This window comes from Salvia splendens, chromosome 15, assembly GCF_004379255.2.
Source record: "Salvia splendens isolate huo1 chromosome 15, SspV2, whole genome shotgun sequence".
NCBI classification, from domain to species: domain Eukaryota; kingdom Viridiplantae; phylum Streptophyta; class Magnoliopsida; order Lamiales; family Lamiaceae; genus Salvia; species Salvia splendens.
In genome coordinates this window covers 6,585,293-6,604,263 of record NC_056046.1, presented here as the reverse complement: position 1 = coordinate 6,604,263, position 18,971 = coordinate 6,585,293, and the positions used below count along the sequence as shown (strand labels likewise).

At 42.6% G+C, this 18,971-nt stretch overlaps 2 protein-coding genes and 1 pseudogene across 2 annotated transcripts; all 3 read left to right on the top strand.

Moving 5' to 3' along the window:
* The first annotated feature begins 6,084 nt into the window (after positions 1-6,084).
* Positions 6,085-6,726, top strand: LOC121767487 (monothiol glutaredoxin-S10-like). Its single transcript, XM_042163756.1, has one exon. The coding sequence runs from the start codon at positions 6,240-6,242 to the stop codon at positions 6,546-6,548; it is 309 nt and encodes a 102-aa protein (XP_042019690.1). The 5' UTR covers positions 6,085-6,239; the 3' UTR covers positions 6,549-6,726.
* An 816-nt stretch (positions 6,727-7,542) lies between these two features.
* Positions 7,543-13,296, top strand: LOC121768035 (annotated as a pseudogene).
* A 2,195-nt stretch (positions 13,297-15,491) lies between these two features.
* On the top strand, positions 15,492-18,931 carry LOC121767964 (serine/threonine-protein kinase PBL27-like). The gene is made up of 5 exons (XM_042164305.1): positions 15,492-16,017; positions 16,710-16,903; positions 17,013-17,202; positions 17,617-18,008; positions 18,124-18,931. The coding sequence occupies exons 1-5, from the start codon at positions 15,867-15,869 to the stop codon at positions 18,745-18,747; spliced, it is 1,551 nt and encodes a 516-aa protein (XP_042020239.1). The 5' UTR covers positions 15,492-15,866; the 3' UTR covers positions 18,748-18,931.
* The last annotated feature ends 40 nt before the right edge of the window (positions 18,932-18,971 follow it).

The following is an 18,971-nucleotide window of genomic DNA, read 5'->3' as shown; positions in this document are numbered from 1 at the left end:
CCAAGGATGCCGCAGACCGATCTATACACTATGCAAAGCCCTTGGCCTTTCATGCAATGGGGCATAGACATAGTGGGACCACTTCCTCAAGCTCCTCGGCAAATGAAATTCCTTATCGTTGCCGTGGACTACTTCACGAAGTGGGTGGAGGCTGAACCATTAGCTACGATAACGAGCTCAAAGGCATTGGACTTCGTCTGGAAGAACATAGTGTGCCGATTTGGCATACCCCACATCCTCATCTCGGATAATGGGACTCAGTTCACCGACAAGACGTTCAAGAATTGGTGCCAAGAGCTGAACATACAACAGCGGTTCACTTCGGTCTCCCATCCCCAAGCAAACGGACAAACGGAAGTAACGAACCGGATTCTGGTGAAAGGGTTGAAAGCTCGGTTAGAACAAGCCAAAGGACAATGGGTAGAAAATCTCCCTCAAGTCCTATGGTCCTACCGAACTACACCCAAAACCTCCAACGGTGAAACTCCGTATAGTCTGGTGTACGGCACTGAAGCCGTAATTCCGGTGGAGATCGGCGTACCCAGTCCCCGAACTCTAAATTTCTCCTCAGAAATGAATGACGACGGACTGAGAGCAGAACTAGATCTCGCCGAAGAAAGAAGAGAATTGGCGTGCATAAAAGCAGCCAAGTATAAGGAGCAAGTAGCCCGGTATTATAACCAAAGGGTGAAAAAGCTTCAATTTCAAGTGGGAGATCTCGTCTTGAGAAACAACGAAGTAAGCCGAGCAGAAAAGCTGGGCAAACTCGAACCCACATGGGAGGGTCCATATCGGGTGTCAGAAGTCCTCGGCAAAGGGTCTTATAAATTGACTCACATGTCAGGAGAACAAGTACCCCGAACATGGCACGTCTCCAACCTCAAGAAGTTCCACTTGTAAGAGACAAGTCCGGTCAGTCCGTCTCGTGTCTAGTTCGGTCATAGGGGTATGTGTTTTTATTTGTTTGTTTTTTACTTGCACCTTTTACTTGTCGTTTTATAAAAAGTTTAAAGTTTTTTCTTTCGTCTTTTTCATTTTTTCTCTATGTGTTTTGTCCCTATGTGCTTGTCGTCTCTTACAAATGGTACCAAGGTATATCGTTCTTTAAAGACTGATCCCCTTTTTAGATCGATTATTAAAGACTATTGTGAGTCCAAGCTTCTAAGGAGGATATAAGACCACAATTCAGCTTAACAAGCAGTCCGTCTGAAACGAACTGCAATAAGCCAACGATTGTGAGTCCAAGCTTCCAAGGAGGATACAAGACCACAATTCAGCTTAAACAAGCAGTTCGTCTGAAACGAGCTGCAACAAGCCCACGATTGTGTGTCAAAGCTTCTAAAGAGGATACAAGACCACAATTCTGCTTAAGAATCAAGCACTTCGTCTGAAACGAACTGCAACAAAAGTCCGATTCTCGCGATAAAACTTGCCTGAATTAGGACAAGGGAAAGTCCAATCCACGCGATAAAACTCGCCGAATTAGGACGACCAAGTTCGGTCAAAGCAGTTTACCTCATAAGACCGAGGACGACCATGTCTAGTCAAAGAGGTTTACTGCATAAGACCACTTCGGTTAACTGGGAAAGTCCGATCCACGCGATAAAACTCGCCGAATTAGGACAAGGGAAAGTTCGATCCCGGCGACAAAAATCGCAAAATTAGAACACAAACCAAGTCCGGTCAAAGATGTTTATTTCATCAGACCAAAGACGAGTCCGGTCGAAGATGTTTATTTCATCAGACCAAAGACGAGTTCGGTCAAAGGTGTTTATTTCATCAGACCAAAGACGAGTCCGGTCAAAGATGTTTATTTCATCAGACCAAGGACCAAGTCCGGTCAAAGAAGTTTACTTCATAAGACCGAGGACAAGTACGATGAAATTTTTTCGCTAAGCTGTAAATACAGTGTTAGAAGCGAAAACAAAATTTCATTTATCAAATCTTGTTCGGCATACAACTCCGCTACCCTACAAAATGGCGTTACGCTATTACAAAGGACTATTCTACCGTCCAGGGTTGCTGAAGTTAAGCCACCTATCTGCAAAATCCTCTGGAAGCCGAGTTCGGTTGTTCCGAGCAGATGAAGAATAAGCAGGTCGACGAGATGCTATCCTCGACCCAACGCCTCTTCCCCGAGCCCGAGAAGTCCTAACACCTCGGCGATGAAGAGTCTCTGCAATAAGCATCTGCTGATCTTGCTCGCTCATAGTCACAACTCCTCGGCGAATTTCAGTCCGTCCCCGTCTTGACGATTCCGGTTGCTCCTGAGCCCGTTCTCGTCTTGACGTTTCCGGCTGTTCCGGAGTTCGTTGTTGGCTGGGAGTAGGATTTTGAACAAGGGAACCAGAGGTTTGATCTGGAGTGCGAGCATCTGTTGGCACGATATGCCGAAGGAATCTTTCTATGGAGGGGCGCCGAGAAAGAACAATGTCGTACCGAGAAGCCCAGCGCCGTAATGATTTCACAACTTGTTGGCAAGCCGAGCTCTCCAGCGCATTGTTCCTCCGGAGTACAAGATATTCCTCCCACAGTTCGTCAACTCGACTCTGAACATCTGAGATGGTCAATCCCCCGCGCACACGGATGTAATCCTCGTACGCAGTCCTCTCAGCAATGGTCGTATTCAGCTCGGCCTCCAGATCCTTCTTATCGGACTCTAAGTCCTTATTATCGGCCTCCAGCTTCACTAAACGAGCCAGAAGCTCGTCATTCTTCGTCTGATCGGCTATAGCTCTTCTCTCAGCTTCGTCTAAAGCCGAAGAGTACAGCCGTTTCCAGTGAAGTATCTCCATCTCCTTGAGTACAAAGCAGCTATATTAGTTCGGCAGCTGTACCGAGCAGATAGTAAAATACAACAGGAGTAAAGGCGAGTACGAAAAGCTATACGAAGACAAATGTAGAGAATTTTTCATTCACAAGGAAAATTTTTTACACTAGGGCTTCAAGGCCATTTTACAAGGAAGAAACTAGACTAAGAGAAGGGAGACGAAATCATACTCCGCCTGCTTCGTCTCCGGCTCCTCGGTCTGGTACAGCTTCCTTCTCCTGGGCTACCTCAGCCTCGGCCTCGCCTCCTGCCGGCCTCGCCTCCGCCTCCTGATCGGCCTCCTTCTCCGGATGCCCGGCCTGATCGACTTCGGCCTCCCGCTCCAGCGGCTCGGCCTCACCCTCTCCGTTGTAAGTCGAAGCGGGTGAAACGGGTCCCACGGAGGCAAAGATAGCCTCCAGGTTCTCGTCCCGATCAGCTCGACAACTCCGGACTCGGTCTGCAGAAAGCAGGACCGAGGATGAAGCGAGCTCCTCAAGGAGCGGCAGATTCTGAAGCCGAGCAGCTATCTCTCGGCTGTACAGAGGCAGCACGACGTCGGGCCCCTGCTCGCCCTTATCGGCAATTAGCCTTACCAGACTACCGACAAAGGCCGAGAACTGGCTGCTCAAAAAGAGTCTCTCCGTGTAGGCACGGAGACCCTCTCCTTGGGCAACCACGGCGGCAGCATCCCTCCGTTTCGTCTGCTCTCGCTGGATGACGAGCTGGTTTTTGGCAAACTGAGCTTCATCCTGGGCCGAAATCCTAGCAGCCCTGGCTTTCTCAAAGTTTGCCTCAGCCTGCTCGGCCCGGTGACAAGCAGCCGCCAATTTCCTCTGCATCTCGGCATAGTCGTTGGACGCTTTGGAGAGTTCGACGGCGACGAGCTTGGAGAGCATATCATTCCTCTGAAAATGGATAAGGAAAAAAGTTAACAGAGGGCACCAAAAATACAAGACAAGCCAAGCCAAGGAATCAAGAAGACAATTCACCTCGGCGAAGTCCGTGGGCCATAAAAATGGCTCACAGATATGCTCCGAAGGAGGCGCCAAGACCACGTCTTTCTCTGGCGCCCTTGGGGGCTTCTGGGTCTCCCCCTTCTTGCTTGCCGAAGTCGACTCCGGCTTCTTTGGACCCGAAGAGGTCTTTTGCCTCTTCGGATTCTTCTCGGCATCAGGCGCCGAGCTGGTAGCCTTCTCTCTCTCCGGCTCCACAAGCTCGGAGGACTTTCTGATAGCCTTATTCAACATGAACACTGCCAAAAAGCAAGAAAGCAAAGTCAGATTTTCTTCGTTAAAGCAGTAGAGCATAAAGATAAAGAGAAATCCTCACCCTCGGCCTCTTCGTCCGAAGACGAGATGTCGAACACGACGTCGCCCTTGACGAGCTCAGACTCCGTGTATTGTTTCCTAACTATGGGAATCTTGTTGAGCTCGCCATCGAGCTCGTCCAACGGTTCAGGCCGAGGGTGACGGATAACGGACTCCGGCCCTCTCCAGGGAAAACTAGGAGCCGCGGTCCTATCATAGTAGAAGAAGCGATTTTGCCACTTCGGCCACTTCGTTTTACAAAAGGCCCTAAAGGGCTGTAAAGGGATCAAGTAAAACCAAGACCCCTTCCTCTTAAATTGAAAGAATTTAAGGATCGCCTTCAAAGACAAATCCCTTCCTAACCTACGGAGTTCGGCAGCGAAGGCCGACAAGTGCCTCCAAGAGTTCGGAGTCACCTGGCCTAAAGGAAGCTGAAAAAAATCTAGTAAATCTATAAAGGCAGAAGGGAGGGGGAAACGAAGCCCGCATTCTAAGCAGGCCTCATACACGGTGACGTAACCCTCCGGCGGGGAGTCAGCCCTGTGATCACCGTCAGGTACCACCGCCTTCCCCCCAGGAAAAGAGTATTTTTCGTAAAGGGATATCACAGTATCCTTACTCAAGATACTGTGAAAATACTCTACGGTCTTCTCCCCGGATTCTTTCCGGCTAGAAGACCCCTTACCCCCTTTCCTAACGCTACCCGACTCCGAAGAAGAAGAAGAAGACATTTTTCTTACTTTTTGAAGGTGAAGGTAGTCTGAAGAAATTTTTGAAAGCGGAAGGAAATTTTTCACGCAGAAGATAGAGAGTGCAGAAGAAGCCAATAGCAAAGGTGTTCAAATCATGAAGAAAGACGGTATTTATCAGATTTGGAAAAGATTTCAAATCATCGCACCGTTTCATATCCCACCTTTTCAGGATTCAACGGCCGGATTTTACTGTCGCATTTAATGCCGCATTTAATGCAGTCACGCGCAGGGCACGTCCCCTGACTTCAGCCTCCCCCGTACCCTTTTCCAGAATGCCGAAGTGACTCGCTTCGCCGAAGTGAATCACTTCGCTTTTCGGGGGGGGTAGTGATGGGGTACGTACTAAACAAGCCCAATAGCAGTGACAGCTCGGCCAGCCCAAAGCCCAAGAGTTCAGTTCGGCATTACCAAAGAGTTCGGCCTCAGCCTACAGCTCGGTAAAAGCCAACCAATCAAGCTCTGCTCTCAGGTCGGCATCAAGCTCTACTCTCAGATCGGCAACCAAAGCAGTTCGGTCTCGGTATTCGGCCGAACAAGGAGTTAGTGGACCCATACAGGATGTCCAACACACCCACTACCACGTGATGTCAGTTCAGGCCACGATCGTAGGCCATGACCTACGCTTCGCCCACGATCTTAGGCCATAACCTACACGACATCCACGACTTAGGGTGGTGATGCAAGCCATGATCTGAGTTCATTATATAAATAGAACTTAGATCTGATAGAAGAGGTTAGAATCTCTCTAGAGAAACAATCATATAGCAAGTCTGTGTTGTAAGCTGTATTTGGCAGATCAAGCAATACAAACCTGCCCCCATTTCTCCCCGTGGACGTAGATTTACCTCAGTAAATCGAACCACGTTAAATTCTCTGTGTCGTGATTTATTTTTACGAGCATTTATCATCATCAAAAATTCGCGGAATCACCAGTCCACATCCTCTGCTCATATCAGATTCCCTCCTATCTACCAGAGTTGACATTCTCGCGATTGCAGCACCTAGGTGCACTGCCTATCCACACGAAAAGAGGATGCAAAGTCGAGCTGCTCGTATTTCTCAAGAAACAAACATTGCTGTGAATCTGCTTTTAGGTAAAGTCAGAATTCTTGGTTATCTGCATAGTTTTAGGCCTCAAGAGATTCCAAGAATATAATGAAACCACAGATGTCATTTCAGACCATTAGCATCTATCCAAATATTTTCAAGAATTTACATCTTTTGCAAGAGTTAAACAATCAAACCTCATTCCATCTCCCTCTATAAATACAAAGCCTACCAACAATGAGAAAAACACCAACAAAAAACACTTGCATTTTCACATCAAGAAACAACAACACTCACTGCATTGTCCATTAAAGTTTGATCATGGATAGAGTGGCTAAGATCTCTTCACAGAGGGCGCTAGTGATATTCAGCAAGAGCACGTGCTGTATGTGCCACGCCATCAAGAGACTATTCTACGAGCAAGGCGTGAGCCCTCTGATCCACGAGCTCGATGAGGACTCAGGAGGGAAGGAATTGGAGTCGGCCTTGATGAAGCTCGGCTGCAGCCCTGCTGCACCTGCAGTGTTCATTGGGGGCAAGCTCGTTGGCTCTGCAAACACCGTGATGACTCTGCAGCTCAACGGCTCACTCAAGAAGATGCTCAAAGATGCAGGAGCCTTATGGCTATAGAAATCACTCAACAACATGAACATGAAAGGGCTGTGATTTTTAATAAGGCCAAATCCAGCTCTACTCATCTTGTATAGTTCCTTTTCTTTTTTAGCTAGGCGCCGTGGATTTTGTAAGGGCACTGTCTGAAGGGTGTACATAGACTTTCTCTGATCTAAATAGACAAGTTTGAAGCTCATAAACTGCTACTACAATCTACAATTAGTTAACTGTATCATCAAACTTTGTTTAACTGTATATAACTCTTCATCTTTAATCATTCCTCATTCTTTTCATTGAACATTGATCATCAACACATGAGATCCTTACAAGCTCATGAAGAATTGCAAGCAAAAGGTGGAAGCATGATTACAGAGGGAGTGAGTGTGGATATATTCTTTGATCAGACACAAAAACCAGACTGAAATGACACATAGACTTTTGCATATTCTCTCTGCATTAAGTGCTGTCCAAATGCAGTGGTGTGGCCTTTCAAAACTCTTAAGTGGGAGCATTTGTTATGGATAATATTTTTAAAGCATTTTGTATTCAACAGTTTCTGCCCTTTTGGTTTTGATTCTCTCAATAAAGAAATGGTGATTACTCAAAGGAGAATGATGCAGAAGCCTCTCAACAGAGTTGTACCAAAAACACCAGATTCTAACACCTCTTTGGTTTTGTTATAATCTAGTGGGGTTGTCACGAAAAAAGATTTATTCGGTGATCACTATGATACATGAGTGCCTTTTCTTATACAAAATCAAGGAATTTAAATACTACTATTATGAAAAAGTACTTATACATTTTTGGGCCTAGCATCAATAAAAGAAAAATCAAGCCCAACCCTTTTAGCCCAACTCATGATTGATGAAGCCCACTTTTCGAGAAGCCCAATCATTCCAAGGGAATTAAAGTAGATTGCCCATAAAAAATTACGATTCCAGGAATTGGAATTAAAAGTATCGATCATAGCCATGAAATTAAAAAATGTGTATATAATATATGTATTCTCAAGCCAAATCAGATATTTTTAAATGTATTCTCAAGCCAAATCAGATATTTTTGTTACAGAATTGTTGCTACCCTTCACCGTTGCTAACAAAGATAAACGGTTATCTCAATCAAAATAGATGCCGCATTTTCTTGGGTTTTTCAGGTTCCTTTTCTTCTTCAATTCCATGCATTTCTCTACAATGCAATTTCGTATTAAAATCACGCGCGATTGTTGAAATCCTTGGAAAGTTTCGATTTTGTAAACTAATTTCTTGTGGGATTTTCGAAATCCTTCAAAAGCTTCGATTTTGCATGCGTCGCACTTACGCACATTGTTAATGTAAAATGGGTTGTAATTAACCGCTAATATTATTGAATTTGTTTGGTATTAATTACAACTTGAGTAATTTGCGTGTGAGCTCTTGTGTTCTGATATTGATTGAGTTTTTTTCTTAAATAGTTGCTCCACTAATTTGCTGTGTAATTAGCCGTAGTGTTGATTCAAGATTTTTTAATAGGTTCTCAGATTTTGGTGTTGCATTCTATTGCTGAAATTCATAGCAATCTAAAAGTAATTTCCCAGCTGTGTTGCTTTGATTTGTTCATATGTGTTGATTTGGTGCCAGTTGAGAGTTTGAAGATTATTGCCACAATTCTTGGTTGGTTTGCAAGTGATGATATATATGTTTCTTGTGTAATAAATGTGTAGTAGCATCAAAGTAGGAATACTATTGCATAAATCATGTGTTCATTTGTGTTTTGTAGGAACTTGGGAGTGTATTTGTCCCTCCCAAATCACTCATGGAACTGGCTATTTTGTATAGACTGCAGTGAAGTAAGATTTTCAAGAGTCATATGGCAGTTGTAGCACCGATACTGTCCTTGAATCCCTTACATTTCCTCCCCAGCTCGTTCGATCCTCCCTACGAGGAGCTCATTCACTCCCACCCGTCTCTTGGCCTCCTCTCCAAATGCAGGAGTTTAGACACCTTTAAGCAAATCCACTCTCAGTTCATCAAGTTTGGCCTCCACAACACGCAGTTCGCGCTGAGCAATCTCGTGGAGTTTTGTGCCGTTAGCCCTCATGGAGACCTTCCTTATGCTGTCTCAATCTTCAACTCCATCCACAACCCGAATCATGTCATATATAACATGATGATCCGTGGATATTCGCTGAGCTCTACCCCGAGTTTATCCCTAAATTATTATGTAGACATGTTGCTCTCTGGTCTTGAGCCGAATTCTTACACATTCCCTTTTCTTCTCAAGTCTTGCACGAGGCTCCCGACAGCAGACACGGTGAAGCATGTACATGGGCAGGTGCTCAAATTTGGGCTCGTTGATGATGTGTACGCACACACTTCGCTTATCAACATGTATGCTCAACATGGGGATTTGGATGATGCAAGAATGGTGTTTGATAAGAGTGATTACAGAGATGCAGTGTCGTATACGGCCTTGATCACAGGGTATGCCTCGAGGGGTTATGTTGATGAAGCTCGTTGGCTGTTTGATGCTATCCCTATCAGAGACGTCGTGTCATGCAATGCTATGATAGCAGGATACGCCAAAACCGGCCGATTTGATGTGGCTCTGAGCTTATTTCATGAGATGAGGAAACAGAGAGTCAGCCCTAATGTGAGCACTATGCTCAACATTCTCTCGGTCTGCACTCATCAAGGTGATATGGAGACGGGAGGTGTGGTTCGTTCTTGGATTGAGGAACACGGGCATGGTTCAAATCTCAAGCTTCTCAACGCCATGATTGATATGTATGCCAAGTGTGGAGATCCTGACATGGCGCGAAGCCTCTTTGATTCTGTGCAAGAGAAGGATCTCATCTCGTGGAATGTCATGATTGGAGGATATGCTCACACGAGCAGGTATAAGGATGCGCTGCAAGTGTTCCGTCTGCTGCTGCTGAGCAATGTGGAGCCAAACGACGTCACTTTCTTGAACGTGATCCCTGCCTGTGGCGCACTCGATCTTGGCAAGTGGATACATACGTATGTAAAGAAGCATTACTCGGAGTTCCCCAACGAGTGGACGAGCCTCATCAACATGTATGCCAAATGTGGGGATATAGTGGCTGCGAAACAGATCTTTCGTGGCGTGCAGAGGAAGAGTTTAGCCTGTTGGAACGCGATGATTTCCGGTTTAGGTATGCACGGAGACGCTACGGGAGCTAGCTACCTTTTCAAGGAGATGGCCAACGAAGGCCTAATGCCAGACGACATCACCTTCGTAGGCGTGCTTTCCACCTGCTGCCACGCTGGTCTAGTGGATCTCAGCCGCGAGTTTTTCAACGCAATGATCCGTGACCACGGGATCTCTCCTCGCCTACAGCACTACGGGTGCATGGTCGACCTCCTCGCACGAGCAGGGCTGCTCGACGAGGCGATGGTGGAAACGATGGAACACGAGTCGGATGGGGCGATTTGGGGATCCATCCTCGGAGGGTGTAGGCTCCACAAGAACGTCGAGTTAGGCGAGTACGCTGCAAAATTCTCTATAACCTCGAGCTAGGCAACCCCGGGAACTACGTGGCGCTGTCGAACATCTTCGCGGGGGCCGGGAAGTGGGACGAGGTGGCGAAGATCCGGACGTACTTGAACGACGCCGGGATAAAGAAGGTGCTTGTCACGCTCGCATTTTCTAAGGATAGAAAACACGGTTGATCGCGACTAGGGGAGGGTTAAAGAAGTGGGGAAGAAAGGGGGAAATCAACACAAATCGACCATAGCTCGAAACAAATGGAATAGCTCGAATAAAATCAGAGTATCTCAACAATCAACAACTCCAAATGAAAATATCTCAACAATACACGAACTCAAAAGAAACAATATTTAGCGGAAGCATTCGAGAGAAGAATAATATTATGTATGAAGACATAATATATTCGGAACATTTAAAAGCAAACACAAATCTTCACCAGCTCTGCTCAACACCCACTGTGCTCGTCACAGCTCAACCTGCACATTTTAAAAAGAAATGCAGGGCTGAGTACTTGATGCACTCAGTGGACTCATGCCGAAAACATTTTATAAAAAATGTATTTATCATGCCATTAACGAGTGACCTCGGGGTTTTAACTTTAAAAGGGCCCGAGTCACTAAAACATTTCACCAACATCATCATCACCATCAACATCATCAACATCACCATACCATATCTGAACATACATGACAAGGAATGTGGCCACATTCCAAGCCACTAGACCGGCCAACTCAAAGAGATAGCGCACGATCTACAGGGTGTACACTAGCCTGAGTAGGGACTCACTCCCTAGTCAGACCCGAATTCGATTAACCATACATGGCAAAAGCCACTTCAGATAGGTCCCATAGCAACACAATGACAAACATATTTCGCAAAAATAAATATACTTAGGACATAGTCCTTATTTAAAAAGAAAGCCCACATCGTTCTCTTAAATCCTTCACTTGTCAATCAGCTCCGTTCTCAAATAGAATGCAAAAATCATCCTTTTTTAAAAGAGCATGATATGCAAAAATTAGACCGTAAGAAAATAATTTAATTTCAACTATGCATACATGTATAAATCTTACCCTTCCGTCTCTCTTAGGAATTTCTAAAATATCTGTGATATTAGCACATTGTATTCATCCTTGTATTGACTCCGTCCGAGCTCTCGATATCCTTGTGTTCAAATTCCAGTCCAACTAAAAAAAAAAGGCGGCCTACGTCTCCTAATTAACTCATTGGCATCTGTTAATATAACTCCATCCCGTACTACTATTTATCAATATTGCTTCAAATCATATCTTATGGACAAATATACTATTAAATAGTAAAAGTGGCCATACTTATCTCTTTTTTTCTCATTACGTCAATTCCAAAAATTGGCATTTGAAATAAAGTCCAGTTCCTTCTTCTATCATCCGATTCCATTTGCCTTCTCACCCACCGTCTCCGTCGTTCAAGTCTACCAAGGCTGATGATTCCCTCGGCCTCTCGGTCTCTTATCTATCTCCGGCTCTCCAGCTCGGCTTTCGTCATCGCCGAGCAGCCGCTGTCCGCCATACGCTGCTGCTGTCATCTCCCCAGCTGCCTGCTCGGTTTATCCAGCCTCGGCTATTCACTGAGAGCGCCGCTGCTGTCCCTTATTCGCCTCCTCTTTCTCTCTTTCTGCCGTCACACATCGCCATCTCCCATCGCCATCTCCCTTCCTCAGCTCGCAGCTGCACATCGGTTCAGCCCGGAGTGGATCCCGTTTTGCCGCTGCCTCACATCCTCTCTTTTTCTCTGAATTCATAATGATCATCATTGCATCTTTCTCTCCCGCGGTTGTTGTTCGTACTCCAAATTGAGGGCTCGTCGTTGCTGCTCTGTTCCCATCTCTCTCTCTCGGGCTTCTCAACGTCGCAAAGGTCGCAGGGCTCCTCCTTTTTCTCGGTTCGGCAGCCCCGAAAAACAGCACCGCTGCCCAACTTCTCCATCTCTCTTCCTTCGTCAAAACGCGGTGCCGCTGCTACTAATTTTCCTTTTGCTCGGGGTACGCCGCCGCCATGGACTCGTCGTCTCTGTCCACCGTTCGTCGTCAAGCAGCGCTTAACGCCGCTGCTGTTCGCGGTCGCTACTCCTCCCATCTTGTTCGCCATATCTCCAAATATTGCCTCGATCAGACATTGGAGACCTCGGCTTCCCTCTCAATCTCGTCACTTCTCTCTCTAAAATCTCTCAGTTCGTAAATCACAAATCGGGAAAACCATTTCTTCTCTCACAACTCCACCGTTGCTGCTGGATACACGGATTACCCAACGCTGTTGTTCGGAATTTGTCGAGCAGCCGAGAAGTGCCATCGCTGTCGTTCCGCTCCGCCATCGTTTCTCCTCCGCGCAACCGTCACCACTGCCGCCATTGATGAAATCAAGAAGAGTGAATGGAGTAGGTTATGTGATAGCAAGATTGTTGGGATTCATTGTGGGATTTAAAAGTGCAGATAGTGGAACAGAATCACATTTGTAGCGGAAAAGAAGTGGGATCGTGGTGAATAAAAATCTCTTTGGGCTGCTTTTTATGAACTGAAAATAGGGCCCAAATATTATAATTTGATTTGGACTTTATCCTTTTTTTATAGGCAAGCCCAAATACAAAAGATCTAATGAAAGAAAATTTGGCTTGTAAAATTCGATATCGTTATGAGCTCAACTAAAAAAAATATATAGAAAAAGTCGGGGTATTACAGTGTTGATAGAAATCCATGGAGTTCCATCCTAAAACCAATATGCAATAGATTATATAATGGTTTTAGTTCTCTCTTTATACCGAAAGATGATAATGTTATATTAATAGTATTTCTTTTTTATTTGCCAACAGGTGCCCGGGTCGACATCGATCGAGGTGGACAGCTTGGTGCACGAGTTTCTAGTGAGCGACCGGATGCTTGACGAGGTGGAGGAAGCGGTGAGGGGGGCGGGGCACGTGACGGACACGTCGGAGGTGTACTACGACGTGGACCGAGAGTGGAAGGAAGGGATGATGTGCCAGCATAGTGAGAGGCTGGCGATTGCGTTTGGTTTGATTAGTACAAAGCCAGCCAGGGACGACGCTGAGGATTGTGAAGAATTTGAGAGTTTGTGGGAACTGTCTCTGTCACGCTGCGACCAAGATCATATCCAAGCTTTATAACACACAGATTATTGCAAGAGATCGAAGCCGGTTTCATCATTTTAAGGATGGTCATTGCTCTTGTAAGGACTATTGGTGAAAAATGGTACAATCAGTACATTTTTTTAGTGTAAATATATATATATATCTCTCTCTAAAATCATGAAATTTGGCTAAAATTTGGCATTTTCTATATATATAAAATCTAGTCGATGATATTTTGAACTTACACCGATTAGTAAATCAGTCATGAGTTTGATATTCCCCTAATTTGAATTCAACGTGACACATCAAATTATGTAGGTGGACAGCTTTTAAAGAGTATAAATGGTGTTGTTTCATATGTTATTTAGGTTAAAAAATTCTCTAAATTTTGCTACAATTAATTATAATGGGAAAATCACTATACTACATAAGTTCATTAGTTTTGCAACAAACTTTTAAATTTATAGAAAATACAAAATTTCAGTTAAAGTTTGTTATTTTATGGGCTAATAGCCTTATTGACAACATCATAAGCTTTGTATTTATAATCCCACCTAAGAGGAGATGAGAATGTAAGAATATTTGTATTTAATGCATTAAGTAATTGTATTCGCCGAGTTATATCGAAAAAACATAGAGATTATTGATATACTACAACTTACCCAACTCCTAAAGTACGATCATAGCAAAAAAAAACGAAAAAAAGAAAAAAGTACTAACACGATTGATTGAGAAATTTTATATTGATTGGGTTGGTCCGATGCACATCCTTTTTTTTTATATCAGGATGAAATTCAATAGTTGAGCTTATTGTGTTGTCTTCATCATTATGTAGTGTTTGAGAAAGAACAATGTGGAATATGAGAATAAATCAAATGAGTATCTTAAAATTGTCACGACGTAGTTGGTTATAGATTGAAATTTGAGGAAACGTAAAACAAAAGGGGGGATACTGTTTTATTTATAATGAGAGAGATATAATAAAAAAATTGAAATGTGAAGTGTAACGTTGAAGCCCCATAACAAGTGTTAGGTCAGGACAATTTAGGCGGCGCTTAACCCTAATTAAATTATTTCTATTTCTTTCACTTTCATAAAAAAAATTATATTTTGGAGTTTTATTTTGTGTTTTTGTATCTAGTTTTATAATTTTCTTGCGATGATGAGACGCTTATATTTAGTTATAATTTCTTAGATTAATAAATTGGGTTGTTTTATCGTGATTTATTTGTTATAGTTCTCATTCCTTCAAGAAAGGGAAAAACAGAGTTTATTTGTGGGATATTCGTGTGATTATTTTTTCTATATATTACCTGAAGTACAATTTAATTATTCCAATTCCCAAAAGTTCCATTGAAGTTACAATAATACTACTATATTTTTGGATCAAGTCATCACATGAGATGGAGAATATTCAATAATTACCATGATTTCACCTTTAAACAATAATAAAAAATGTTCCTCTTATTTCTAGTACTTGCGAGTATTGAATCATTACTCCACATGATTTCACCTTCAAAAAACTATTCGTAATGAAAAACAATTTTTAAAATCACAGATCTTGAAATTAAAATTCTTCCTTCATCTTTTTCCAGATGAGGATAAAATCTGCAATCGCTAGTATTCTTGTTATCACATATAATTCCAAATAAATGGTTGCCAAAAACAACACACAATTTTGCGAGTTATACTATTTAAAAAAATTAATTATTAAATGTATCTTAGTTCTCACACTATTACAATGACAACTAAATTTGAGGGCTTAATTAGTAAGTTTCTTCACACAAACACTGCCTTAAACTATTTTCCAATTTATGAGTGGGTTTGGGTGAGATTTGAAGTCCTTAAAAAAATAACTTATTAGATGTTTTTGGTGCATTAATGTTTTAAGATAGAAACTTATAATAAAGCATAATGATTTGGTGATGTCTATCTAATCTGATTTTGTTGTGTTATTAATTATATACTCCCTATTTGATATTCATCCAATATCATTTATATTTTATTAACACATATTCAATACATGTTACCAATACTAATGCCATACAATAAAAAGTAAATAAAATTATAATCAAAAGAAAATCGTTTAATAACGAAATATAAAAATTTCAGTTATAAAATCATGTGAAAATATGGTATGTACTATGTAGACATAAATATACAGATAGTACGGAACATTTACATTACATTCCACAGTTCCAATGTAGATAAGATTCAACTAATTCGCTATTACAGAATTTAATTAAAGCTTTTTTTTTACTGAAAAAGATAAATCCTGCTTTTTTGACTTTCACCATCACGCAATTCTTTATTTCCACATATAAAACCCCAAGCACACTCAAACACAGCAGCATATAAATAAATTCTTGCACATTAATTTATTTGATTTTCCTTTTGCTTCTTCTTCGAAATCATCTTTTTCTTATTTCAATTTTGCTCCTCTTCCTTGACCCTACTTTTCAAGAATCGGAGATTTTCTTCGATTTGTTGATCTACTCTTTATTTTTTCTTCCTCTCTCAAAACAAGCAGTGGCTGATCCCAAATCTTGAGCTAATTGGGATAATTGATCATTCCCTGAAAAAAAAATCCCCCAAAAAAGTTCCAAAGATTAGATTTTTATGAATGGGCTACCTTGAAATGTCGGAAGCAAGCATTTTTGGTGGTGTGCATGAATAGATGTATGCATAGATAGATATAATTAAAAAGGGTTTTTTTGAGGTTGAATTGATATGGGTGGGTGTGTTCCTTGCTTTGGATCATCGAATAAGGATGGAAATGGCAATGAGTTTGATAATGGAGTGAAAGAAATGGGAAAAAAGGAGTCTTTCAAAGATGGTTCAGCTGCTCATTCTAATAGCCAAGTTAATAGAGTGAATTCAGGTATATAGTTTAGCATTTTGCTTTCATTTTTTTTGGTTTATTTCATTTTCAGTTTAGTCGATTGATAGTTGTGGTTGAATGTATTGAATTTGGATAAATATGTTTGTGTTTTTTTTGATGGCATGATAGGGATTAGGGAGATCTATTCTTCTTCTTGATCCTTGGTGAATTTTGTTTGTGATTTTGATGAAGTTGAGTCAATATTATGGTTTTCTGATCTTGGATGAAAGGGAAATGTTGGTTGATGGTCTTCTCTACTTGTCTATTCCTTCAATTGTGGGAAAATAAATTTTGGTAATGTAGCAATTCATAGTTAATTTCTAAGTTTTTTTGTTCCTTTACACTTTGTGTAAAAACCTGGCTTTAGTTGAGGTTGTGATATTGAATTTGGGCTAGTAAACGTAACACAACCGAATGCAAGTTAGTTGCGTTGGTCTTTCTATTGCTTCACTTTTCATCATGTGTGAGAAATGCAGTTAGAGTAGTTAAATTGTTCATAGTAGTTGGGAACTTGGAGAATCGATGGTTTCTGTATGCATTTCGTTGCATGGTAGAATTTCATTGTTTTTGGTGTATAAAATGCAGAGGGAGGATTTGAAGGGGGGAATGTGTTATGAGTAGAACTGATAGTTTCCGTTTTTCGTGAAATAACCGGTATTTTTTACTCTATGCACGCTTTGTTATTTTTCCAGATAAATCAAAAGCTCGAAATAGTCATGATTCTAAGAAGGAACCAGGAATCCCGAAAGAGCCAACAGCCCACATTGCTGCCCAGACATTTACGTTCCGGGACCTTGCTGCAGCGACAAAGAATTTTAGACCGGAGTGCTTACTTGGTGAAGGTGGGTTTGGACGAGTTTACAAAGGAAAGTTGGAGTCGGGTCAGGTATGTTTGATTCCTTGTAAATCGAATAACCAAATTATTAGCTTTAAGTGCTTTCACCCCCAAGTGGATGGCTTGAAACTCATAGTCTGAAAATTGTTTTTCTGAGAAGGTGGTCGCAGTTAAACAACTTGACCGGAATGGTCTTCAAGGGAATAGGGAATTTTTGGTGGAGGTTCTCATGCTTAGCTTGTTACACCATCAAAATCTCGTAAACTTGATCGGATATTGTGCTGATGGTGACCAGCGTCTGCTTGTTTATGAGTACATGCCATTGGGATCTCTGGAAGATCATTTACATGGTTAGCTGAAATTTTTGTATCAGAACTCTAACCTGGCATTTATATTCTTGATTATTGTTTTAACTTAGGCTCACTTAATTTTAGGTGATAATCATATGATCTGAGATTTGAACGATATTAGAAGTGGAAACCTTATATGATGGGGTGACCTTCTCCCATAAATGATAACAGAACATTAACCAACTTATGAAAATTGGCAAGGTTTTCTTGTAACCAATGAATATCTATTGGCCTGGTGATAAGTAGTCTATAATCCGATTATAGGTATGCATTAAACTAGTTTTGGAAGCAATATTGGTTTAAGATGGGGTCTACCGTCGATGCTAAAGCAAACAATCGATGTTTGTTTGAATGGATTTAGATAATTGCATGTCTTCTTTAGTCTACCGTTTGAATTTCTTGGTCCGTCTGCAGATCTTCCACCCGATAAACAACCTTTGGACTGGAATACAAGGATGAAAATCGCTGCTGGGGCGGCCAAGGGACTAGAATACTTGCACGACAAAGCCAATCCACCTGTCATATACCGAGATCTAAAATCTTCTAATATCCTTCTTGATGAGGATTATTTTCCTAAGTTGTCGGATTTTGGGCTTGCAAAGTTGGGACCTGTTGGCGATAAAACTCACGTCTCAACTAGGGTGATGGGCACCTACGGCTATTGTGCTCCAGAATATGCCATGACTGGCCAGCTGACATTGAAATCTGATGTTTACAGTTTTGGAGTCGTCTTCCTCGAACTCATCACTGGTAGAAAGGCCATTGACAATAATCGAGGTGCAGGGGAGCATAATCTTGTTGCTTGGGTATGTGGCTCTTTCCTTGTGCTTGTTTTAATATATGTAATTATATGATAGATCAGAATGAATTGACATTTTGTCACTTGCTTGACTCCTCACTTGCTTGACTCCATGGATCCAGGCGAGGCCACTTTTCAAGGATCGAAGAAAGTTCCCCAAAATGGCCGATCCCGATTTACAAGGCCAGTATCCGATCCGAGGTCTGTATCAAGCGTTAGCAGTGGCTGCCATGTGCTTGCAAGAGCAGGCTGCCACGAGGCCTTTTATCGGGGACGTCGTGACAGCCTTGACGTATCTAGCGTCCCAAACGTACGATCCTAACTCGCCTTCTGCACAGAGTAATAAAACTGGCCCATCTACTCCTAGGCACAGGCACGAGAGGAGTGCATCCAATGGAACGGACGGTCTGGATGATGCAGGGCGTGGAGGCCACCATCGCTCCTCTTCCACCCACAAGAACTCGCCCGATTTGAGGAAGAGAGAGTCTCCGAGGGAGTTCAGTGTCGGTGGAGAGCTGCGAAGGATAGAAACCTCCGGTGGGTCCGGGAGCAAGTGGGGTTCAGATGAGCCGGATCGTCCCGACTCTCGTCGAGACAGCCCAGCGAGTGCAGGTAGAGTTAGAGAGAGTTCGAGGAATCGTGATCTGGAGAGAGAACGCGCCGTTGCTCTGGCCAAGGTGTGGGGTGAGAACTGGAGGGAGAGAAAGAGGACAAGTGCAATGGGTAGCTTCGATGGCAATGAATGAATTTCAAACCATACATCACATGTTTGATCTTCTTAGATCAGATCAAGATGGAGAGAGGTGAAGGGCTGCGTGTAATGATAAATCTGTGTATGTAGAGCCTTGGTGTTATAAAGAAATTTGGGAATGTATCAACGTTTTTTTGCACTAAATCTTTACGCATGAAAATGGTTTTCATGTCAGAAAAGTTACTTGCACAATCTTGTGCAGCCATTGTGTACTTAAGT

Excerpts from the sequence above, each read along its gene's own strand:
- LOC121767964 (XM_042164305.1), top strand. The coding sequence starts at position 15,867 with ATGGGTGGGTGTGTTCCTTGCTTTGGATCATCGAATAAGGATGGAAAT. Across the intron at positions 16,904-17,012 it reads GAAAGTTGGAGTCGGGTCAG|GTGGTCGCAGTTAAACAACT; the intron begins GTATGTTTGATT and ends TTTTCTGAGAAG. Across the intron at positions 18,009-18,123 it reads AGCATAATCTTGTTGCTTGG|GCGAGGCCACTTTTCAAGGA; the intron begins GTATGTGGCTCT and ends CCATGGATCCAG.
- LOC121767487 (XM_042163756.1), top strand. The coding sequence starts at position 6,240 with ATGGATAGAGTGGCTAAGATCTCTTCACAGAGGGCGCTAGTGATATTC.